This window comes from Lynx canadensis, chromosome C1 (assembly GCF_007474595.2).
Source record: "Lynx canadensis isolate LIC74 chromosome C1, mLynCan4.pri.v2, whole genome shotgun sequence".
NCBI classification, from domain to species: domain Eukaryota; kingdom Metazoa; phylum Chordata; class Mammalia; order Carnivora; family Felidae; genus Lynx; species Lynx canadensis.
The window spans coordinates 28,810,238-28,835,024 of record NC_044310.1 but is presented as its reverse complement, the minus strand read 5'-3'; the positions used below and the strand labels follow the sequence as shown (position 1 = coordinate 28,835,024).

Genomic DNA, 24,787 nt, shown 5'->3' with positions numbered 1-24,787 from the left:
CCTCCCCGAGGTTCGCCCCTCTTTAAGCCACGCCCACATTGTCTACTTCTCGGGAATGAGAGGCTAAGGTTTTGCGCTCTGGACCTTCGTCGCCGGCTCATCCTCCTCCCCAGGAGCCAGACCAGCGTTCAGCGCTACCCACCCCCACGTTTGGAGATTGGCGGGACCCCTTCCTTCCCCCCTCCATTTCGCCGTTCCGCCCCTGGCCTATGAAACTCCACCCCTCCACCTTCTGCTGGCGGGGATTGGTGGACTTCCCGCGGCGGTGCCTAGTGATTGGCCCCCATGGATGACGGTAACCAGCGAGATCCCGCCCCCAGAAGGAGCTAGGGTCTGGGGGCACTGCTCAGCGGTGCTGGGGCTGGCGCGGCTTGAGCCGCCGCCGCACTGACAGCTCGGTCTGCGGACCATGGAGACCGGTGCGGGCCCACATCCGTTGCGCCTGTTCGTCTGCCTGATGCCGCTCTGTCTGGCGTTGCTTTTGGGACCAGGGAGGCCCGGGATCGCCGAGGAAGGTGAGGAAACTGGTGGCTGTTCTTGGAGCTTGGAATGCCAAAAGATAGGAGGCTGGAGAACTGGGGGTCTGAGGGAAGGAATCGTATAGAGAGACTGGAGTCTGTATTGGGGTTTGAGGCAAGCGGGCAGCGGGAAGCAAAGAACTAAAGAGGCAGAGAAAAAGGTAGCTAAGCAAAGGTAGCTAAGGAGATCGGGCTGGAGACCTGGAAGGCTGGGAAGGAAAGAGACCAGGAATCGTGAGAGCCAGAGGCGGCGGTTCAGGTGCCGGTGAGACGGACAGGCTGAGCGATTGGAGGTGGGAGGTGTGGGGGCAGGGAGATGAAGAGAGCAGAGGAGACAGGGAGGTGTGGAGGTGAGATCGAAGTACGGGACGACGGGATGGAGCCCGAACCGCGAGGCAGGAGGTGGAGCGCTGGTAGGGGAGGGATGGCTGGGTCCGGGAGTAGCCCGACGTGCTGGCGAGGGAGCTGTCCGCAGTGCTGAATTTGGAGCGCAGACTACCCGAAGCGGTCCGCGCTGTTGGGCTTGGAGCTGCCTGCGGTACCAGGGCTCGCGCCTTGCCTCTGGATTTGGGGGAGCCGTACACTCAACTGAATCCAGAGGCGTCATATCCAGGTGTAGAATCCTGAGGAGCTGGAATCTAAAGCGCTGACCGGGGGGTTGGGGCGCTGGATCTCTGACGCCAATATGCAATTCCGATGTGCTGTCAGTTATAACAAAATCAGGAAGCTGTCGGTGGTCCTGCTTATTGTCACTGATGCCTCTGGAGCCAACCCTCTTAGAGACCCTCACCTTGGAGCCCCACCCCCTTGCTTAAGCTCTAGATTTGTAATCTTCCAAGACTTCAAGATGGCCTGGGCTCCTGTCTCTGAGCCCAGAGCTGTGTGCTATCCAGACCAATGTTTCTTTGGGACCGATACTGAGAGCAGGAGAGAAGAAATTTTCATTTCTCCTGCTGCTGGCAGAGTCCACTCATTTTTCCCAGAGCCCCTAAGAGTCAAACTAAAAAGGTTCTAGTCTCTTCCATCCCTGGTGGCTTCAGACCTCAGATGAGCCCCTGAGTATGAATGAATTCAGGATGTATGCAGAAATCCTCTAATATGCTCACTTTCTGTCTCTTCTTGACATGCAGTTATAATTTAGGGAGCCTAGAAGGCGGAAAGGGGGGCTCACTGACACCACCACTCCTTTCTTAGAGCCAATGTTAAGAGTACTTCCATGAACTCTGGCAGGCTGAATAATGACTCCCCAAATATGTCCACATCCTAATTCATCCCCAAAACCAATCAATCTTATTCTAAATGCAAAAGACTCTGCAGATGTGGTTAGGGATCCTGAGATGGGGAGATTATCCTGGATTATTTGGATGGCCCCAATGTAATCACAAGGGTCCTTACAAGAGGGAAGCAGAAGGAGTCAGTGAGAGAAGGCAACTTGATCACAGAAGGACTGGAGTGAAGCACTTTGAAGATGGAGGAGGATGCCACAAGCCAAGGAATCCAGGTGGCCACTAGAAGCTGAAAAACTCAAGGAAATGGATTCTCCCCTCTGAACCTACAGATGGAACCAGTCCTGCTGACAGCCCAACTTTAACCAATGAAATTGATTTTCAACTTCTGACCTCCAGAACTATAAGAGAATAAATAAGTAATTGATACTTGAAGCCACAGAGTTTGTGATGATTTGTTACAGCAACCACAGGAAACTGCTACAGGCTCCTTGCCTATTTGTTGTGGCTACCTCTTTCTGGACTCAAGCTACTCACACCCCACGCCTTCATGGGAAGGTACGGGGTGGGAAAAATTTGTCTCTGCTCCCTCAGCAAGTTTACAACGAACTCACAAAAGCGTCCCTCCCACCTTCCTGACCTTCTGACTTTCTGACATCTCTGTTCTTCCTCTCCCTAGTCATCCTCCTGGATTCCAAAGCCTCCCAGGCTGAGTTGGGCTGGACTGCACTGCCAAGTAATGGAGTAAGTGTAACCTTTCTCTCCCTCTCCCAGGAATCTTCTGGTGGTCTGAGACTCAATTCCTTTAGCTCTTTGTGGTTACAGCAGATCAAAATGCTCCTCAGAGCACGTGATCTCCAGCGGCACTGGCTTCAAGCCAGAGTGGCCTATTAGAAAACGTTGAGTCTTCAGTCAGTCTAAGAAGAAAAGAAAAAAAAGAGAGAGATAGTGAGGGGAAAACCGACTGTGTCTAGCAATAGAAATGTGTCATCTAGATGAGCCAATGCTGGACAGTGTCTTGCGCATAGCAGGTCCTCCAAGCAGTGTTGCTGATTGATGGATTGACAGAAGGAGCAAGATTTAAAATCCTGAAAGTGGCTTAGAAGCTTGGTGGGGGTGGGCAGATGTGGCTGTATGACTGCAGCCTGGTCCCCGTGTGGGCACCTGGTGGAGAGCCGGGAGACTTCAGACACCATTCCCAGCTCTGCTGTTAATTCGATGTTCATATCCAGTCAAATCACTCTTTCTGGAGCCTCAGTTTCCCGACCTATAAAATTAAGGGTTGGACTCTTTGTCTCCAACGTTTCTCCCAGCTCTGCATCTTATAATTTCAGGGAGATGGGGTGTGTGTGGAATGCGAGATGATGGGGAAGGGGTTTTTCAGCTTTAGACACCACCAGGGCTTCACCTCCTGGGGGCGCCTTGGCTCTGAGCTTCCCACATCTTTGTTCTCCTCCCCAGTGGGAGGAGATCAGCGGCGTGGACGAGCATGACCGTCCGATCCGCACATACCAGGTGTGCAACGTGCTGGAGCCCAACCAGGACAACTGGTTGCAAACTGGCTGGATCAGCCGTGGCCGCGGGCAGCGCATCTTCGTGGAGCTCCAGTTCACACTGCGCGACTGCAGCAGCATCCCGGGCGCCGCGGGCACCTGCAAGGAGACTTTCAACGTCTACTACCTGGAAACAGAGGCTGACCTGGGCCGCGGGCGTCCCCGCCCAGGTGGCAGCCGGCCCCGCAAGATCGATACAATCGCTGCAGATGAGAGCTTCACGCAGGGCGACCTGGGAGAGCGCAAGATGAAGCTGAACACAGAGGTGCGCGAGATCGGTCCGCTCAGCCGGCGGGGTTTCCACCTGGCCTTTCAGGACGTGGGCGCATGCGTTGCGCTGGTCTCTGTGCGCGTCTACTACAAGCAGTGCCGCGCGACGGTGCGGGGCCTGGCGGCGTTCCCAGCCACCGCAGCTGAGAGTGCCTTCTCCACGCTGGTGGAGGTGACGGGAACGTGCGTGGCGCACTCAGAAGGGGAGCCCGGCAGCCCCCCGCGCATGCACTGTGGCGCTGATGGTGAATGGCTGGTGCCCGTGGGCCGCTGCAGCTGCAGTGCGGGATTCCAGGAACGTGGTGACATCTGTGAAGGTATTCAGCGGACGAGGGGGCGTGGCGTGGGGGCGTAGCGCGCAGGTGGCAATTGGGAGAAAGTGTGCCGTAGATCAAACAGGCAGAAGGAGGAGTGGAGCAGCTGTGGGCTGTGGAGCCCAGAGCCCTGACCTTCTGTGGAGCTTTCCAGTGGGTCCAGCCAGGCCCACTGAACGAAGTTACGAGGAGGTGAATTTGACTCCATATAAGGGGGCATTAGGGGCTTATATTTCAGGCACTATGATAAGCACCTCGCAAAGGATGTCTCATTTATTCTTGGCAATAAAGTAAGTCACCAGTATCCCTATTTCACAGATGAGGAAACGGAGGCTCAGAGAGATTAGCACCTCGCTTGCAAAGTTAGTAAATGGGGAACAAGGGTTCGAACCAGATTTGCCCAACTGCCAAGTTCTTTCTATTACGCCATGCTGCCTCCCGTATGCATAAAGAAAAATGATACAGCAGCCCAACTCTACTAGCTATGGACTAGGGGGATTGGTTACATTATAGTGAGCTCCCTGTCACTGATAATATGCAAGTCAGTGTCTGGCAGGGGATTCTTGAGCTGGAGAGAAAGACTGAGAGGTTGTGCTAGATGACTAGTAAGATCCCACCCAACTCTTCGAACTGTGAGTCAAAGTGCCCCCTGAGGGAGACCCTTCATGTGGGGGCTCTGTTGGGTTCTCAGGTCTGTGTGGGCACCGGGCCAGACCTCTCCTTTTCTCCCCTATCTGTGGCTCTGAGGACTGAGGGTAAAGATGGGGTATGGATGTGTGCCCTTAGTGTAGACAGATCAAGAGAGGCTTCTGCTAAGCCACGTCCTTTTCTGGGTGCCAGGACAACAGAAATGAGTCAGAGATAGTCTCAACTCTTCAGAAGCTCTATAGATGGAAAACATAAAAATTGAAAAATCACAAGGTGATATGTGATCCAATGGAGGGATTAATATAGAGGTGGGAAGACAGAGGAGGAAATGACTCAACTTAATGTCACTCCTTTGTTCAACTGTCCATTCGATATGAGTTGAGAACTTGCCAAGTGCATGTAGGGAGGGTTTATTATATATATTTAGATGAATGTCACCATCTCTTTCCTGGTGGGAACTTATGGATTAGTAAGGGACTTGGAGGCACGAACCTTCCTGAACTCTCCAAGTAGGGTTAGGATCCACTTCTGTTCTCCAGCACCCATTGCAACCTCTACTTGTTGTTTAAACAAAATTAAGTACAGTTGACTGCAATCTCTGTTTCTGCACTTACCCCATGCTATGTAGTGATCTACTTGTGTGTGTTTCCACCACTGGACTAGTGACTGACTTCAGGCAATGGTTGTATCACATTTTAGCAGCCCCAGTATCCATAACAGGATGTGGTAAGTGCCCCATGGAAATGTATTGAGTGAAGGAGTGGTAACCATAGGGTGTGATACATATCAACAGAGAATTGAGGAAGCCTGGAGAAGGGAGAACCCAAATCTAAGCGTGGAGAGAGACAGTGAGAAGGCCTTTCTTCCAGGCAAATAAAAGCATTCTGACTTAAGAGACTGTCTGCAGAAGCATGGAGGCAGGAGGGAATGTAGCATGAGTGGGGCTGGGGGCAGAGGGCATTTGGGGGTGTGAGGGCTGATGGGGCTGGAGAGGGGCAGGAACAAATCATGAAGGGCCTTGAACTTTAGGATAAAGTGCTGAGACTATATGCTGTTGACCAATGGGGAGGCTTTGAAGCAGGGGTCTGACATGTTCAGATCTGTATTTTCAAAAGATCACTCAAGCCATAATTACAAAGAAAGAATTGAGGAAGGAAGGATTAAGGGGTAGGAAATAAGAAAGATGGGACAACAGTCCAGGAGAAAGAACGCATGGTCTGAAGTGAGACAGTAGCAGAGGTCATTGAGAGATGAGGATGGATGTGACAGCCTCCACAGCACTTGGTGACCATGTGACACAGGAGAAAAGAAGAGTCCTTTTTGATTCATTTACTTCTGGGGGATTGGATGGACAGAGGATCATTTGCTGGGGTAGAGATCACAGGACATCGATGGACACCGAATCTGTGGTGTCTGGGATGCATCAAGTGGAGGTAGCTAGAAAGTGAGTCTGGAGCTCAGCAACAGAGAGATAGAGAGAGAGATTGAGAGAGAGAGAGAGAGAGAGAGAGATACTACTTGAAGCTGTGGGTACGGTTGGGACAGACCAAGGCGAGGTAAGAAGCAAGAGGGCCAATGATGAAGCCTCATAGAACAGCGATATTTAAGGGTTTAAGGGGGAGTAGGAGAATCAAAGCCCATAAAAAAGGACCTTGAGGGAGAATCAGAGGCTGGGGAAGATCTAGGAGAGTGTTATTTTTGGCAGCCAAGGGAGGCGGAGGGGTCCAGGAGGGAACGGCTTATAGTGTTGGTGAGCAGTCAGGTAAGGTGAGGTTTGGACAATGTCCACCCGGTGGCCCTGGCCAAAGCAGTTTCTGTTGAGTAACAGAGAGAGAGACCAGGCTGCCAGGAGGCTGGGGGATGAAGGAAGTTGGGGAGCTAGAGTAGGGAACACACGCAAAGTCTCTGGGAGGCTGGATTGGAAAGGGGAGGAGAGGGAGGTGGTATCTTGAGGAAGACATTGGGTTGAGAGGAGATTTTGACTGTAGATGGGAGCCTTGTTTATTTATATGCTGAGGGAAGGAGCCAGTGGGGCACCAAGCAGGGGGTGGTGGGAGTGGTCTGCCCCAGGGGGGATGTATTTTATTACAGACATGGCTTAGAATTGCTGACACTTGTTGCTAACCAAGATCGGGCCATGTTTTCGTCAGTTTCATTGTTTTTTAATACTCCGTACATCGTGCCCTTCCTGCCTGCACCCCAGATGGACCACTTTTACCGCTCCATTCCTCTGTTCTGTCACCGGGAGGAAGCAGTAGAGAAGGAGCAATGTAAGAAGTAGGAACCATATGAGTGATGGAAGATAGTCTGGGAGGAGGAGAAGGGGGCAGGACCCAGAGTGAAGGAGGAGGGGCTGGAGGCCTCCAACAGAAGGTGGCTCATCCTTTCCTCTAGGTCTAGAAGGAACGGGGAGAAGAAAGATGGGTGTGGAGGGAGGTTCGCCGGTTTGACGGCCGGACATTGAGGGACTTACCAACTGACAGCCTCTCTTCTCCTTGTGACGTGGGAGGAAGGCATCTGCACCAGTGGACAGTAGGATCCTGGTCTGTTTCATTCACTCTGTCTCTAGATCCTAGCTCCAGAGCACCTGACTCATAGTAGATGCTAAAAAAAAAAAAAAAAATCATCCAATGAATGGATCAGGGTCTGGAGGAGGGGGTTTGGATACACATTCTGGGCAATCTCACACACACACACGCTCAGGAACCCAGTCCTCCTTCTGACTTAAGCTGAGACCAGACAAAAAGCCACTTGTAATGGTATCATCTCTGCCTTGGGGAATGGGGAGCTGGGGAGGGTGCCAGGGAGAGGTTCATAAGCGAGGTTTGTTTTTTTTTTCCTGTTTCTTCTCTTTCTTATTTATTTATTTTTTCATTTATTCTTATTTTTTAAGGGAGTTATTATTTTGAACTGGGGTCTGGAGAAACATAGGAGTTTGCCAAGGAAAAGGGCTGTGAGACATTACAGGACAAGAGCCAGAGGTGTGAAACGAAGAGTTCAGTGTGGCAAGGGCGGGGTGGTTGGCACTGGGGAGGTGCTGGTGGGTTTTAAGAAGGGAAGTGAAATGCTCAGGTTTGTGTTCAGAAAGTGAAGGCCTTCCAGTGCCTTCTACAGCTGAGTACAGAGCCTTCTCTAAAGGTAGACTGATGTGGAGGGGATAGAACCAAGATGTTCTCTCTCCCTTTTGTTTCTCTCTTTTATTTACCCTCTCCCGGTCACTAGGGTTTTGGGGGGTGGGGGAGATCAGGGTGTACAACCTGAGTCTTCCGATCTCTGTGGGAGTGCCCTGGAGCAGGGGGACCCAAGCAAATATTCTCTAAGGCTCCCTTCGGCACACAGAGACCCTGTGGTGGGGTGGCAGGAGAGGGGGGTTACAGACAGGGAGGCTTATATGGACTAAATATAAGGAAGCCCTTTCTCAGCAGAGGCAGCTTCAGAGGAAGGTGGGCTCCCCATTTCTGAGCAGAGACTGTGGCTACTTCTAGGAAAGGTGCCGGAGCACCGGGCCGGCGGGAGTTGAACTAGGTGATCTCTGACATTTGCCTCTGACCTTGATGAAGACAGGGAGGGGCCCGCAGTCAAGAGGCTCTCATGAGTCTGAGCCTCCACACAAACCTCCTCTAAACAGAGTCTGTCAAAGTAGAGATAACCACCTCGGTCTCCGTTGGGACACACATCTCTGGGACAGTGGATGTCCCAAACACGCAGAGAAAGGGAGCCCCTGGTACTTTTCCCTACTGCTGGGAGATCCTGCCGACAGATCTCCACTCTGACCTCACAACAGAGGTGGGCAGGCCAAGGTTATCATCCCCACTTGACTGATGGTTTCTTGAGGCCAGAGAGGCATAGAAAGGGGCAGAGCTAACACTGGAACCCAGGCCATCCGAGTCCCAGCGGGGGTTGCCGTTGGTCACCAACCCACCATGTTAGTGAGTGCCATGCTCTGCTCTGAAGACAGATTATTTCCAAAGCCTCTGAAGCTTCACAGGCCCTGCCCAAAGCTGTGTTGCCCAGGACTCAGCAAGGTGGAACCTCCAAAGCCTAAGCCTTCCAGATAACGAGAAACCCGCAGCTTACTCCCCTCTTCTCCCAGACAGGCTGAAAATCCTTCCTGAGGGCTAGTCTGCATCCCCTCTGTTGTACTGTGTGTGTCTTCTTGGGGTTGGAGAGCAGCCAGCCTTCCAGAACCAGCTAAACTAGCAAGAAGGCCTGGTGGGTGCAGGGAGGGAGGTGAGAACCACCCAGAAGCTGAGAGGAGGGCCAGGAGCCACTGCCTCCCTGCCACCTGGCCCAGCTGGTGAGACATTTTTTCGAGTGGGCGTTCAGCTGTTTCCACTTCAGGCCTGTGACGGAGGAACAGTAATTACTACCACTGTTGTGTATGTGTTGTCTGTGCCGGGCTAAGCGGCTTACACTTCACCTCAGTTAATCCTCCAACAACCTTTTTGAGGTGGGTGTTCTACCCGAGGCTCAGAGAGGTCAACCAATTTGCCCAAGGCCAACAGCAAGTAAGTGGTAAACAACCCAGGCGCAAACCCAGGTTGTTCGGATATAAAGAGCCTGTGCTCTTAACAACCTGCATTCTGGGTGAGCCCGGAGAAGTGACAGAAGCAAAGTAAGTAACTGGGGAGGGTGTCCAGACCAAAAGTAGAGAAACTTCACCTTCCTTCAGTCTACTCTCACCCTCCGCCCCCAGCCCCCACACCTGGCTGGCTCCACTTTCAAACTGGAACCAAGTGCATCAGTTGAGGATTTGTGATGCCACGAACCCCTGATGGTAGTGGTGGGAGGATGGGCTCTGACAACAGTGAGTGTGTGTGTCACTGTAAGTGTGTGGGTGTCTGTCCTTGGGTAGCTGTGAAATACCCCTTGGAGGCACCTCTCTTCTGGGCTCACATCAAGACTGGAGAGTTTGGCTTATTTTCTTCCAGTGGGCATTAATTAGGGCAGCATGGTGCGAGCTCCGAAAGCTGTCTGCTTGGGCTGGAATCCCACTATTTACTAGCTGTGGGTCATTGGGCGAGTTACTGAATCTCTCTGAGCCTTAGTTCCCTCATTTAAAAAGATGACGATAAAGGACGCACCTCACAGACTGTTGGGAGGATTAAACGAATTACTAAAGGTAAAACGCTAGTGTTCTGCACACATTAAGCGCTCGCTAAGGGTTAGGTAGCCCTGGGTTACGTCGGGAGCTGCCATCCCACGCGGCTGTTACTGGACTAGCTGAGACTCCCTTCCGGGCACAGTTCCCGGACTTAAAGTCACCCTAATGGGGCAGGCAGGAAGGTGGAGGGAGAGACACGCTGTGGAGGAGACCCCTCCTCACGTGGCTCCGCCCCGCAGCCTGTCCCCCAGGGTTTTACAAGTTGTCCTCGCGCCGGCCGCTCTGCTCCCCGTGCCCAGAGCACAGCCGGGCCCTGGAAAACGCCTCCACGTTCTGCGTGTGCCAGGACAGCTACGCGCGCTCGCCCACCGACCCGCCGTCGGCCTCCTGCACCCGTGAGTGCCCCTCCGGAAGGCGTTCGCAGAGGGGGAGGGGGGAGTCAATAAAGGCGTGGGGGAGGGGTTGCTGAGGGCAGGGGGCTCCGCACTGGTGAGCGTGGGAAGGGCGTGGGGGCCACGACCCGGACGGACGGCGGGGTGGAGGGAGGGGAGCCGGGGGTGGGGATGGGGCCCGGGCCTTGGGTGGGAAGAACCAGGGCAAGAGTCCAGAGGACGGAGGGATGAGGCCGGCTTCTCGTGGAGTGGACCACCCCCCCACGCCCTCACCTCACCCTGCGCCGGGGCCAGAGGGGGGCTCCCGCCCCTCACACTCAGCGCTGCGCCCCGCACCCCCATCCTCGTCCGCCCGCTCGCTAACCTCCTCCCGCCTCCCTGGCCCTCCCCCCACTCACTGGCCCCCACGTCCCCTTCCGTCTCTCCCCCATCAATGGCCTCACTTACCCCCCAGTCCCTCCCCCCCACCTCCACGCCCCTTCTGCCCCCCCCACTAACCTCCCCCCCCCCCCCGCCCCGGCTCGCCCCGCCCCCCAGGGCCGCCGTCGGCGCCACGGGACCTGCAGTACAGCCTGAGCCGCTCGCCGCTGGCGCTGAGGCTGCGCTGGCTGCCGCCCGCCGACTCGGGCGGCCGCTCGGACGTCACGTACTCGCTGCTGTGCCTGCGCTGCGGCCGCGAGGGCCCGGCGGGCGCGTGCGAGCCGTGCGGGCCGCGCGTGGCCTTCGTGCCGCGCCAGGCCGGGCTGCGGGAGCGCGCCGCCACGCTGCTCCACCTGCGGCCCGGGGCGCGCTACACGGTGCGCGTGGCGGCGCTCAACGGCGTGTCGGGCCCGGCTGCCGCCGCGGGAGCCACCTACGCGCAGGTCACCGTGTCCACCGGGCCCGGGGGTAAGGCCGCCCGCGCCCCTCTCCGCTTAGAGCGGGCTCCCCGCGTCTCCCCCGGAGGCGAGGCCCCCACCGACGTCCCTGACGGCGGGGACCCCTCGCAGACGGCCAGCCGTGCCCGAGGGCCCCGGGGGAGGGACTGAGGACGCGGGTGACGCGGTGCCGCCGGGCCAGAGCGGTTGCGGGCGTTTCCGGGAGTCCGCGGGAGGCAGTGGGCGCCCCTGCTCCCGACCTCGCAGAGAGCCTGGCACCGCACCCAGCTCGCGGCTGCCCTGCCTCTCATCTCCCGCGGGAAAGAGCGGAGAGCCTCGCCACCTTTTGCTGTCCCTTTTCAAAAAATTCAGCAGGAAGGGCAGAGTCGTCTCTCCTCCTTTACTGTCTCAGAAAGAGGGGTTCTGTCGTGTTGTTCCCCCCCCCCTCCGCCCCCAGCCCGCAGCCTCCATCCCTGCAGCATCGGTCACCCTCTTTCCTGGTCCCGGAGAAGAGCAAGGAAGCACTTAGGGTCAGACCGTAGGGACGAAAGAAGTCATTAGTCAACACGGAGCGGTCACATTTCTGAGTCTGGACTAGAGAGGAGTAAATGATGACCTACACTCCTTTTAGGCTACACCATCCCCACTCTCGAAAATTACTTTTACTTGTCTTTCACCCAGCTGGGGTGCACCTTCGCGCAATCCTTCAAGTACCCTTTGCAAGAAAGTGCGTGTGGTTTCTGAGCCTTTTCATACCTGAGATTTGATTGGTTTGTGACTCGACTTCCCCGTCTTCTAGCAGTTGTATTGCAGAGAAGTCTGAGGCCAGGGTGATTTTTATTCTTGTGTAAGTAGCGTGTGTGTGTGTGTGTGTGTGTGTGTGTGTGTGTGTGTGTGTGATTCTTTCACCTACTAGTGAAAATAAAACTTGACCAATATTGAATTCTTTCCATTGAGTTTGGCTGGTACATAGTAAAACTTGTGATCTGCACACATTTTTTTGGTATTCCTGGGGAATACTTTTTTTCAGTTATTGCTTTGACTAGAATTTCTGATAGCTTCCAATATCTCTCTTAAGAATCTCTCTAAGCCTTAGGTTGTACATCCATTTTCTGATTCTCAAATCTTGTCACTCGCTTTATCATTTTTAGCTCTTAATCCATTTTCTCTGCCTTTTGGGAGAGATTTCCAATTTGTCTGGTTTTTTGGAATAACAGTTTTGCTCTGTTTTTTACTATCTCGATTATGACTTAACATTTGTTATTCCATTTACATGTAAAAAATCAATATTGAGAAAGAAAAAAGCACCCATAATCCTATTACCCAGAGATATACAACTATTAATATCTTGGAGTGTATCCTTCCACATTTTTTTCTTATCTCTCTATCCATATCTAGAACTATCTACTATAAAATCCCTTTTGTATAATATATGTGATATGAGATTTTTATCTGGTATTTCATATTAACATCCTATTTTGATATAGATGGATTTAAAAATCGTGTCGAGATACTGTTTCCTTTTATTAATAAAAATACTAAGCTTCCGCTGATTGAATGCTGCTCTGTGTTTGGTGCTGGAACTTGCAATATGATTTTCTACATTCATTCGTTTAAATGGAATGGTAATCATCTTTCAGTTTTTAAAATATTTAAGTAATCTCTACACCCAATGTGGGGCTCGAACTCGCAACCCCAAGATCAAGAGTCACTGGCTCTTCCGACTGAACCAGCCAGACGCCCCTAATCATCTTTCAAATGAGGAAGCTGGGGCCTAAGAGGACAAGTGAATTGTCTAAAGTCACCCAGCTAGTAAGTAGACACCCATCTTTGAACTCAGGTCTGTCAACCACCAGAGCTCCCCATGCTTTTAGCCCCTTGGCCATAGAATGTTTTCACTTAAAAAAAAATTTTTTTTTAATGTTTATCTATTTTTGAGAGGCCAAAACCGAGTGTGAGTGGGGGAGGGGCAGAGAGAGCACAGAATCTGAAGCAGGCACCAGGTTCCGAGCTGTCAGCGCAGAGCCTGATGTGGGGTCTGAACTCAGGAACCACAAAATCGTGGCCTGAGCCGAAGTTGGACGCTTAACCCACTGAGCCACCTAGGTGCCCCAGAATGCTTTCGTTTTTTATTGAACTTAAAAAAAAAATCAGGAATGTTAATTTTATAAAATGCTTCTTCAGCATCTTTCAAGATGACCAAATGTTTTTTCTCCTTTGAGCTGTTGGCATGATGAATTCTATTCATGGATTTTTCAGTGTGAGCTCTTTTTGCACTCCTAGATTATACCCTACTGTATGTGAGTGTATTATTCTTCTAATATTTTGCTGAATTCATTTGCTTATATTTTAATATTTTTCCGTGTACATTTATAAGAGAGATTAGTGCTTTTTTTATTGTGTTCTTTGTCAAGTTTTAGCATTTGTCAAGTTTTGCCGGCTTTGGAAAAGGCATCAGAAAAAAACTCTTCTTTTTCTCTGCTCTGGAACAATTTAAATAGCATAATTATCATTCTTTGAAGGCATGCAAAACTGCTTTTGGGGGCCTGCACTTTCTTTGGGGGAAATTTTAATGATATTCCCAATCTTTTCCATACTTCTTGAATGAGTTTTGTTAATTTGTGTTTTCGTAGCAAATATTTTGATATTTTTCTAATTCAGTAGCCTAGAGACATACGTTTTAAAACTTTCCTCAGTATCTGTGTAACTGTGCTTTTTCTTTCTTCATGTCATGTGCTTGTGATTTCTTTTTAATTAATTATCCTTGCTGGAAGTTTATTTTACTGGTTATGACAATCAGTTCTTGAATTAATCAATTCCAGTGTTCTGTACTTTTGTCATTTATTTTATGATTTTATCTTTATTAATACCACCCTCTTGCTTTCCTGAAGCCTTTTTTTTAGATGAGTTCAGTGCTTAGTTTTAATATTTTAAGCCTATGAATTTTCCTCTGAGTATAACTTTGGTCACATCCAGTATGTTTTTATACATCATACATCTCATTAGTATTGTCACTTTTTTTGGAGATACTTACATGCCCTAAAATTTCACATACCTTTTGAAGTATACAATTTGGTGCTTTTTCATATATTCACATGGTTGTGCAGCCCACATTTTCATCACCCCCAAAAGAAACCCATTAATAGTTACTCTCTCCATTCCTCCTGCCCTGTCTAGCACCCTCTAACCACTAATCTATTTTCTGTCTCTATAGATTTGATTATTCTGGGCATTTCAGGCACATGGAATTATACAACATGTGAGTTTTTGTGTCTGCCTTTTTTGTCTGTTTAGCATAATGTTTTCAAGGTTTGTCCATGTATCAGTATATTATTCCTTTATATGGCTGAGTAATATTCCATTGTATACCACAGTTTTGTTTATCCATGCATCAGTTTATGGACTTGGAGCTGTGTCTGCTTTTTGGCTATCATGACTAATGCTGCTATGCATATCCATGTACATGTTTTTGTAAAAACATGTTTTCACTGTTTTTGAGTGTCTGTGTAGGAGTGAAATCGCTAGGTCATATGATGTTATAGACTGAATTGCGTCTTCCCCAAATTCATAATGCTGAAGCCCCAACTCCCAATGTGACTGTGTTTGGAGATAGGGCCTTTAAAGAAGTAAGTAAGTTTAACGAGATGTTAAGGACGGGGCCCTGGTCCCATAGGACTGGTGTTCTTACAGAAGAGGAAGACACCAGAGCTGCTCTGTGCACACAAAAGAAAGGCCAGGAGAGGACACAGCAAGAAACGGTGTCTGTAGGTCAGGAGGAGAAACTCTACCAGAGTACTATGGACACAAACCTGTAAGCATCTTGGGGCGCCTGGGTGGCTCAGTCAGTTAAGCGTCCGACTTTGGCTCAAGTTATGATCTCACAGTTTGTGGGTTTGAGCCCAGCCTCGGGCTCTGTGCTGACAGCTCAGAGCCTGAAGCCTGCTTCAGATTATGTGTCTCCCTCTCACTGCCCCTTCCCTGCTCACACTCTGTTTCTCTCTCTCTCTCAAAAGTAAATAAACATTAAAATTTTTTTTAAAAATTGTTAAAAACAAATCTGTAAGCATCTTGATCTGGGATTTCCAGCCTCTAGAACTGAGACGTACGGTTGGCTTTTTATCTTCTTCTGGAACTAATTAACTTTTTGTGGATCTGCCAAACTGTTTTCCAAAGCAGCAGCGCCATTTTACCTTCCCGCCAGCGGTGTGCAAGGGTTCCAGTCTCTCCACATCCTCACCAACACTTGTTACTGGTTTTGTTGATTACCACCACCCTAGGGGATGTGAAGCAGTATCTCCCTGTGGTTTGGATTTGCATTTCTTTAATGACTAGAGATGCTGAACATCTCTTCATATGCTGGGTTTTCTTTTTGCCAATGAGTTATGAGCTACTTAAAAAAATTATATATATGTATATATATACATATATATATATTCTGGGTATTAGACCTTTGTATTCGTTTTCTAGGACTTTTGTAACAAAGTACTGAAAATCAGGTGACTTAAAACAAATTTCTTGTCTCACACTTCTGGAAGGTACAAGTCAGAAATCAACGGGTCAGCAGGGCTATGCTCTCTCTGCTCCGGAAGAGGATCCTTCCTTGCTTCTAGCCTCCTGTTTGCTGGCAGTCCTTGGTCTTCCTTGGCTTGTAGATGCCTGTTCCAGGCACATGGCTCTTCTCCCTGTGTGTCTTCATATTGTCTCCCCTCTGTGAGTGTCTGTCTCTGTGTCCAAATTTCCATAAGGACATCGTTCGTATTGGATTAGGGCCAACTTGAACGACCCCATTTTAACTTGAATCTCACTGTGAAGACCCTATTTCCAAAAGAAGTCACATTGTAGAGGTACTGGGGGCTAGGACCTCAACATATCTTTGTGGGGGGGACACAGTGCAACACATAACAACCCCCATCAAATATATGATTTACAAAGATTTTCTCCTACTCTGTGGGTTGTCGGTCACTTTTTGAAAAAGAAAATCAAGGTATAATTGACATATAACCTAATGTCTGTTTCTGTTACAACGTAATGAGTCGTATTTGTATAGATCGTGAAACGAGCACCACAGTAAGTCTAGTAAACTTCCATCACCACACGTGGTTACACATTTTTTTCTTGTGATGAGACATTTTGAGGCCTACTCTCGTAGCAAATTTCAAATATACAGCATAGTATCGGTAACGATAGTCACCATGCTGTACATTACACTCCCAGGACTTCCTTATTTTATAACTGGAAGTTTGTGTCTTTTGACCCCCTTCCCCTGTTTTGCCCAGCTCCCCGTCATGCCTCCGGCAGACACCTTTCACTTTGAGTCGTGCCTTTTGAAGCTCCAGGTTTTAAATTTTGATGAAGTCTTTGGTTGCCTGTGCCTGCGGTTTCATATCTAAGAAACCACTGCCTGGTTCAAGGTCATGGAGATTTAGACCTGTGTTTTCTTCTTAGTATTGTAGTTTTGCCTAGATTTATTTTAGAGAACGTGTTTTCATTTCTGGACGATTTGCTTTTCTTCTGTTTCTGATTTTACTGCTCCATGCTTAGAGAAAGAGGTTTGCACAGCTTTTCCTTTTTTTTTTTTTTTGGGCTTTCTTTTTTTTTTTTTTTTTTCAACGTTTATTTATTTTTGGGGGGGGGGGACAGAGAGAGACAGAGCATGAACGGGGGAGGGGCAGAGAGAGAAGGAGACACAGAATCGGAAACAGGCTCCAGGCTCTGAGCCATCAGCCCAGAGCCTGACGCGGGGCTCGAACTCACGGACCGCGAGATCGTGACCTGGCTGAAGTCGGACGCTTAACCGACTGCGCCACCCAGGCGCCCCAGCTTTTCCTTTTTTAAGTAGTTCTTGAGTTTTCTTTGTTGTCGAAGATATGGTAAACATTTTAACTATTTCCTGGCTACCCTACAGCATTGTGTATTATTTTTGTTCCGTAGTTTTTCTCTCGCTTTTTCCATATATAAACGAAACACATTATTCAATTCTGTTTCTTCTTATTGTCTACTTGGTGTTTCCATTCTGCTTGTGATTTTGTTAAAATTCCTTGTATTTGCAGTGCATTTTCTTTTTTTTTTTTTAATGTTTATTTATTTTTGAGAGAGACAGACTGTGAGCAGGGTAGGGGCAGAGAGAGAGGGAGACACAGAATTGGAAGCAGGCTCCAGGCTCTGCGCTGTCAGTAAAGAGACCCACGGGGGGCTCGAACCCGTGAACGGTGAGATCATGACCTGAGCCGAAGTCAGACACTTAACCCACTGAGCCACCCAGGTGCCCCTGCAGTGCATTTTCTTTTAAATATTTCAGTTTTCTGGGGCGCCTGGGTGGCTCAGTCGGTTGAGCGTCCGACTTCGGCTCGGGTCACGATCTCACGGTCCGTGAGTTCGAGCCCCGCGTCGGGCTCTGGGCTGATGGCTCAGAGCCTGGAGCCTGCTTCCGATTCTGTGTCTCCCTCTCTCTCTGCCCCTCCCCCGTTCATGCTCTGTCTCTCTCTGTCTCAAAAATAAATAAATGTTAAAAAAATTTTTTTTAAATATTTCAGTTTTCCTAATGCACACGTAGTTTCCCCACAGGCCTCCTCGCTTACCTCCTCCGCTTTTACCTCGCCTCATCTTTTTTCTTTTTCTTCTCTGCCTGTTGTTCCTTCATGGTCTTCTGCTCCCATTTTGCGGAGGCTGTGTTTTCTTTCATCTTCTCGAGGATGCCAGACAGTCGCCTTTCTTGTTTCTCTGTCACACTAAATCCCTCTTAAGAAGCTGCGCCTCCTGAATCTTCAGAAATAATATTACCATTCATTTATTCTGAAATGTTTTTCTCACATGCCTGATGTTTTTGGCATTTTCTCTTTCCTTGTTCTTGAACAAGGAGATGGCTGGTGTTTGCCAAAAAACCCCATGTGTGAATTGCCCTCTGGGTTGGTTTGTAAGGCTTTTCAGCTGCAAGTAACAGTAAATCTCAACCCAGCTGATGTTTCGCTGAAAATGATGTCTCAGCGTACCTAAGAGTAGAGTCAGAGCATGGTTATTTCAGCAGCTCATCGGGGTCCTCAAGGACCCAGGTTCTTTGTGTCTTTCTACTGTGCTATGCCACTCCTTGTCACATAGGCTGGCTCCCTCATGGTGGCAGGTTGGATGCAGTAGCTCCAGACATCACATCCTTACCATCCAGAGCAGAAGAAAAGGACTGTTTCTTTCGTGTAGGTATCATTTTAAGAACAAGAAACCTTTTCCAGAGTCCGTCCTCCCCTTAGCTGCTTTCTCCTTACATCAGCCAGAACTGGATGATAAGCCCGACCGCAGTCATTGGCACAGGAAATGAGTCCACACAGCTGTCTTAGAACAATCGGAATTACAGGGGGAGACAGTAGACCCTGAATCAGAAGTTGGGCTCCACAGGCCAGGAAGGGGGGACATGGCTGTTGAATAGTTTTCCACTCGTGTCTGCTGTGGTCTCGGTCCCCCGTGGGCGCTGGCTGGATTTCATCACAGATCCACCTACAGCAGGAGAGGGCATTGGGCTCGGTTTTGAGCTCCGGTCTCAGGATTTGTCAGGCTTTCATCTAACGTATCTCTGTGGGTCTGAAATGGAACCGTCTCCTACCTCTGTATGGCCGTCTAATGCTTTCAACAAATGTAGCTCCAAAACACGACATTCCTGGCCTCTTCCTTTCTCTGCTGTCCATCCGTATCTGCAAGGGTCTGTGCCATCCTGGGACGTTTTCTCTCTCCTCTCCCCTTGAACCCACGTCTCTTCTGACAGCTGTCATCTCCCAGTGGATTTAGGCCGAGAGGCACTCCTGGGGGATACGGAAGGACACTTTTCCTCCAAAGCAACCAAGCAGGAGAGTGATGGCTGTGCATTGTCCTGTTGACAAAGACCTTGCCTTTTTGTAAGGGTCAGACAGTGGGAGGAGGGATTAAAAAATCTTTCAGGTTATTTTTAGGATGGGAGACCGTGTCACTCTGTGGGCAGCATAGCCTGGGGCTTCACGACAATTGCACTTTTCAGTCCCGTTCCACCGGCTTTCTCATAGGTGGAGTGGCATATCTCCCCCATTCTGGCATTCAGCTGTCTAGACTAGCTTACGTTGATGTTCTGAGTTTTCAACTCTTTCTGTACCTTTCTGTTTTCATCAGAATTGGGAAGAGACTGCAGGTGGGGGCTGCTAGATGGTTACCATTTAAAACCGGAAGCCATGTTCATGCACTTTTCAAAGAGTGAGCTGCATGGGCCCTGTCCCATAGCCACCTGGTATCTACTTCCCCTCAATCCCCCAAAGTCACCAGGAGCCTCCACATTGTAAAGCCAGAGGGCGCTTTGAATCCTAGTCTCACCCTGTCCTTTCTCAGCAAATGATACTGCCAACCGCTGGCTCTTCTAGTTAGTAAACTTGCATGGAGCGCTTGCTCCGTGTCAGATATTGTACTAAGCTCCTCATATACATCACTTTATAAAATTCTTACAGCGAGCCTAATGAGGTCAGAATTGTTTCCATTCTACACATGAGGAAACTGAGTCTCTTGCTCATGGACTGGAAGCTAATAACCAGAAGACTCAGGAGGGAACCTTCTTAAATGTTCTCTTCCCTGGGCTTCTGTGGTCTCATTTGCTCCTGGCTTTCCTGCTCTCTCTCTGGCTCGTCGTGTTCAAGCTCCTCTTCCTTAACCTGCCTCTTAAATTAAATGTATGTTTCCTAAAAGCTTTTCTTTCTCTCTTTCTGTGCCTCCTCCTGGGAAGCTTCATCCAGTCCCCTTCTGATGGCTCTTGGGTCTCCATCTCATTTCCAGATACCTTTTGTGAGTCCTGAAACCACCTATATAGCTGCCTTTCCAGCATCTTCTCTCGGAAGTGTGTGTGTGTCGTGAGAACACTTAGATGTCTCTTAGCAATTTCCACGTATACAATACAATATTGTTATTTTTAAAGATTTTCTAAAAAATGTTTTTATTTATTTTTGAGACAGAGAGAGACAGAGCATGAGCAGGGGAGGAATAGAGAGAGAGGGAGACACAGAATCTGAAGCAGGCCCCAGGCTCCTAGCTGTCAGCACAGAGCCCGACGCGGGGCTTGAACCACGAACTGTGAGATCATGACCTGAGCCGAAGTCGGATGCTTAACCGACTAAGCCACCCAGGCGCCCCTAAGATTTATTTTTTAATTTTTATTATTTAATTATTTTGAGAGAGAGAGCGTGAGCGGAGAAGGGACAGAGAGAGAGGAAGAGAGAGAATCCCAAGCAGGCTCTGCACTGTCATCACAGAGCCCGATGTGGGGCTCGAACCCACAAACTGTGAAATCATGACCTGAGCCGAGATCAGGAGTCAGAAGCTTAATGGACTGAGCCACCCAGGTGCCCCTACAATACAGTACTGTTGACTATAGTCACCATGCTGTACATTAGATCTCTAGAACTTATTCGTCTTCTCACTGAAAGTTTGTACCCTTTGACCAACGTCTCCCATTTCCCCAGCTCCTAGCCCTTGGCAACCACCAATCTACTCTGTTTCTATGAATGTAGGTTTTTTAGATTCCACATATAAGTGAGATCATGCAGTATTTGTCTTTGTCTTTCTTCTTTCACGTAACATAATGCCCTCAAGGTTCACCCATGTTTTTGCTGATGGCACAATTTCTTTTTTTATGGGCTGAATAACATCCCTTTGTATATATCATTTTCTTTTCTTTATTCATTCATCCATCAACAGACACTTAAGTGATTTCCATATCTTGGCTATTGTGAATAATGTTGCAATGAACATGAGAATGCAGATGTCTCTTCGAGATAGTGATTTAATTTTCTTGGGATGTATACTCAGCAGTGGGATTGTTGGATCATAGGGTAGTTCTATTCTTAATTTTTTGGAAAACCTCCGTGCTGTTTTCCATAATGGCTGCACCAATTTATATTCCCACCAACAATGCACAGGATTCCAGTTTCTCCACATCCAACACTTGTTATTTTCTGTTTTGTTTTGTTTTTGACAGTAGCCATCCTCACAGATCTGAGATGGTATCTCATTGTGGTTTTGACTGGTGTTTTCCTGATGATTAGTGATTTTAGACATCTTTTCATGTGCTTATCGGTGATTGGTCTGTCTTCTTCGGAGAAATGTCTATCCAAATTCCCTCCCCATTTTAAATTGGGTTATTTGTAGGTTTGTTGTTGTTGAATTGCAGGAGTTCTTTATATATTCTGGATATTAACGCCTTATCAGATATATGATTAACAAATATTTTTTTTTCCATTTCATAGGTTGCCTTTCATTTTGGTGATTGTTCCCGTTACTGTGAGGATGTTTTTAAGTTTGGTGGGATCCCATTTGTCTATGTTTGCTTTCATTTCCTGTGCTTTTGGTGTCACATCTGAGAAATCATTGCCAAATCTAATGGCATGAAGCTTCCCTGTATGTTTCCTCCTGGGAGTTTATGGTTTCAGGTCTTACATTTAGGTCTGTAATTAATTTCATGTTAAATTTTGTATGTGGTATCAGGTAAGGATCCAACCTCATTCTTTCGTTCGCATGTGGACAATTAGTTTTCCCAGCACTGTTGGGTGCAAAGACTGTCCCTTCCCCATTGGGTGGGCTTGGAACCCCTATCGAAAATCATTTCATCATATCTGTGAGGGTTTATTTCTGGGCTCTCTATTCTGTTCAGTTGGCCCGCATTTCTGTCTTTTTACCAGTACCAAACTGTTTGGATTATGGTGGCTTTGCAGTGTTTTGAAGTCAGAGTGTGAGGCCTCCAGCCTTGTTTTTCTTAAGATCATGTTGCTATTCATGGTCCTTTGATTTTCCATATCAATTTTAGGATTTCTTTTCTATTTCTGCAAAAAACAATTTTGTTGCAAATTGAATTGGATTTGTAAGTCGCTTTGGATAGCCTGGACATTTTAACAATATTAAGTTTTCCACTCCATAAACACGATGTCTTTCCATTTATTTGTATCTTCTTTAATTTCTTTCAGCGATGTTTTCTGATTTTCGGTGTACAAGTCTTTCACTCCTTTGGTTAACTTTATTCCTAAATATTTTATAATTTTTTGCTGCAATTGTTAATGGGATTGTTTTCTTAATTTCCTGTTCAGATTGTTCGTGGTTAATATGTAGAAATGGGACTGATTTTGCATGTTGACGGTGTATCCTGCAACTTTGTTGTATTCGTCTAGTAATTTTAACAGGGTCTTGTGGAAGTTTTAGGATTTTCTACATAGAGGGTTATGTCACCTGTGGACTGAAATAATTTTACTTCTTTCTTTCCAATCTGAATGCCTTTTCTTTCTTTCTCTTGCCTAAGCTCTCTGGTTAGGACTTCAGTACTATGTTAATTAGAAGTGTTAAGAGTGGACATCCTTGCCTTGATCCTGATCTTCAAGGAAAAGCTTTCAGTTTTCCACCATTGAGTATGTTCGCTGGGGCTTTCTCACATATGGTCTTTATTATATTGAGGTAGTTTCCTGCGATTCCTAGTGTGTGCCGAGCGGATTGACTCTTAACCAGACCGTTAGAAGAGTTAAGTAGGTGGTCTTCCTGCTCCTATGCTTTTTAATGCCTCCAAACCACAGAAAGTGTAGAAAGAACCTGGGGTGTTAGAACCAGCCACCACTAGTGCAGCTGGAATGCAGGGGGTGGGCAAGGATCAGGTGGCTTGGCGCTTCGCTCGAAGAGACAGGGAAGCTGAGACCTGTAAGGTGAGAGCGGGCTCCCCTCTGGTCCTAAGACAACTCAGGCCCCGCCCCTCAGGAGCTTCTGGCCCCGCCCCCACCCTGCATGCCCCGCCCTTCCAGCCCCCGCCCTGCCCCACAGTGGGTTCCCATGGAGAACCGAGTGTTCCTTACTTTCAGCGCCCTGGGAGGAGGATGAGATCCGGAGGGACCGAGTGGAGCCCCAGAGTGTGTCCCTGTCGTGGAGGGAGCCTATCCCTGCCGGAGCTCCCGAGGCTAACGGCACGGAGTACGAGATCCGATACTACGAGAAGGTGAGGTGAGGTCTGGGCGGGACCTGAGGCTGCATTCCGGGCTGTGGTCCTTTTCTTCACAACCTCCTCGAGGCAAAAGCCCTTCTTACTTTCCTTGTGAACACATCCACCGGCCTCCTAAGTGGCTTTTGCCAGGCCTGAGTTTCTTCCTATCCCTCCCCTCGACTCCGTGCATGGACCCCACTGCTCGTCGGCTGTCCCCTTCCCTGCCCCTCACTGGTCATCAGCTCCATTGTCACCACTTTTGCCTAGTGTTTGCAGTTCACTAAGAGCTTTCTCTAGGGACTCATTCCCATCTTGTGTGGCCGGACCGTATGCAATTTGCAGCCCTCTTTAAGAAAAAGAAGGCTGAAGTACCATACTCTTTCAAAATTTACAAATTGACCTACATTGGTAGGTCAGGTGGTCTGCTGGGGCTTGACCATGTGCTGGTCAATGTTTAACGCCCCACTCTCCGGAACAATGAGTGTATGAGTTACCCTGACAATTTTACTATAGAAAAGATGTGTCATATGTCGTTTACAAGGAATAAGGAAAGGTACACAGCTTCTCCATATTGTAAACCCCGCATAGCCAATTGATTCTTACAGGATGCTTTTGCTGATTTTTGCTAACTTCTTGTATCTGTTGTCAATCAATAGTCGCAGTTCAACCTCGATTTGCCAAGTGGAGATATATCCCGATCCACTGTCTCCTTCCTCCTTGAATGTATTGTCTTTAAACGTGATATGTAATCTGCTGTTAAACTGCTTCTCACCTTGGTGCAAATCTTATTCCTTCAAGCGAAACCTTGCTTTCATCTTCAGCACTTAATGTGTCAGAGCTTCACTCACTCCTGAGTGACTCAGGGGACTTCTTGGCTGAGTCAGATAATAGTTTTTGAATACTAGAAGTCTACCGAGAGCTGTGAGTTTGGGGTTGGGGGGGTTGGTGAACACAAAGGAGGTGGAACTCCTGAGTCACGGCTGGGCCATCTAGGGGATGGGGTGCCGTGGACTGAAAAGGGGGAGCAGAATCGAGGTAAGAGGATGAGTTTGATTTGGCCCATGCAGTGTTCAGGGGGCCTCTGGGACATCCAGGTGGGCTTGCAGGTCTGCAGCTCAAGGGAGAGGCCTGGCGCTGGACAGAGAGTTGGGGCCCTTTCTGCATGGGGCTAGGAGCTGAATGAAGCCAGGGGCCAGAAGAGATGGCCTAGGAGGACAGGGAGGGTGGGAAGAGGGGACAGGACAGGGCTCTAAGGAACCCTGACATTTGGGAGATGGCAGAGAAGGACACTGGGAAGGAGCTGGGCCGTGCAGTAGAGTCCAGAAGCTGAGCTGGCAGATGCTCCAGGCCCTTAGGGGGTGTGAATTTGCTGGGAACAAAAAGCCTTGAAAAGAGGGTCCTGTGCAAGAGGGGCTCTGTTTGAAAGGCTTCAAGGGCGTCGCCTGGAACCCAGTGACCACAAATCTGGGAGGCACAGTGCTCCTTATCTACACTCTGCTCTCTGGGTGCCGGTCCCGCGTCCTCTGCAGAGGGGCTTTGCTCAGGGCATATCACAGCTGCCTGGGTTGACAGCCTTGCCTCTTTCTTCCACCCGGGCCCTAGCCTGCCCGGCTCAGAAGGGCCACAGCCCTTGCCTCACTGTCTTCCAGTGGCTCATTCAAATACCTGGAAGGGAGATTCTGATTGGCCCGGTTTGGGTCAGCGTCTGCCCCATTCCTGAATACCATGGTCAAAGAACTGGGCCACATGATATCGGGAGGCTGTGGTTGTGGCAGGGGCTGTAATAAGGTGGCAGGGGGTGGGGACAGAGACAAAATGATGACAGCATCTCTGATAGACCCCATTCTCAGACATGTTGGGGGGCAGCATGATATAGGGATAAAGCACGGGACCTGAAGGAATCAAGAAGGTGTCGTCCTGCTCCTTCCTTGATGTGACTGTCACCTATAAAA

General features: G+C 49.0%; 1 protein-coding gene across 1 annotated transcript in view; it reads left to right on the top strand.

Moving 5' to 3' along the window:
* Positions 1-408: 408 nt before the first annotated feature.
* EPHA10 (EPH receptor A10) overlaps positions 409-24,787 on the top strand; it is a 38,470-nt gene continuing 14,091 nt past the window's right edge. The window contains exons 1-6 of the mRNA XM_030327947.1: positions 409-515; positions 2,424-2,488; positions 3,206-3,884; positions 9,873-10,028; positions 10,563-10,913; positions 22,717-22,850. Of these exons, the coding sequence (XP_030183807.1) occupies positions 410-515; positions 2,424-2,488; positions 3,206-3,884; positions 9,873-10,028; positions 10,563-10,913; positions 22,717-22,850 (1,491 nt within the window). The 5' untranslated portion in view covers position 409. The remainder of the gene's footprint in view (positions 516-2,423; positions 2,489-3,205; positions 3,885-9,872; positions 10,029-10,562; positions 10,914-22,716; positions 22,851-24,787) is intronic.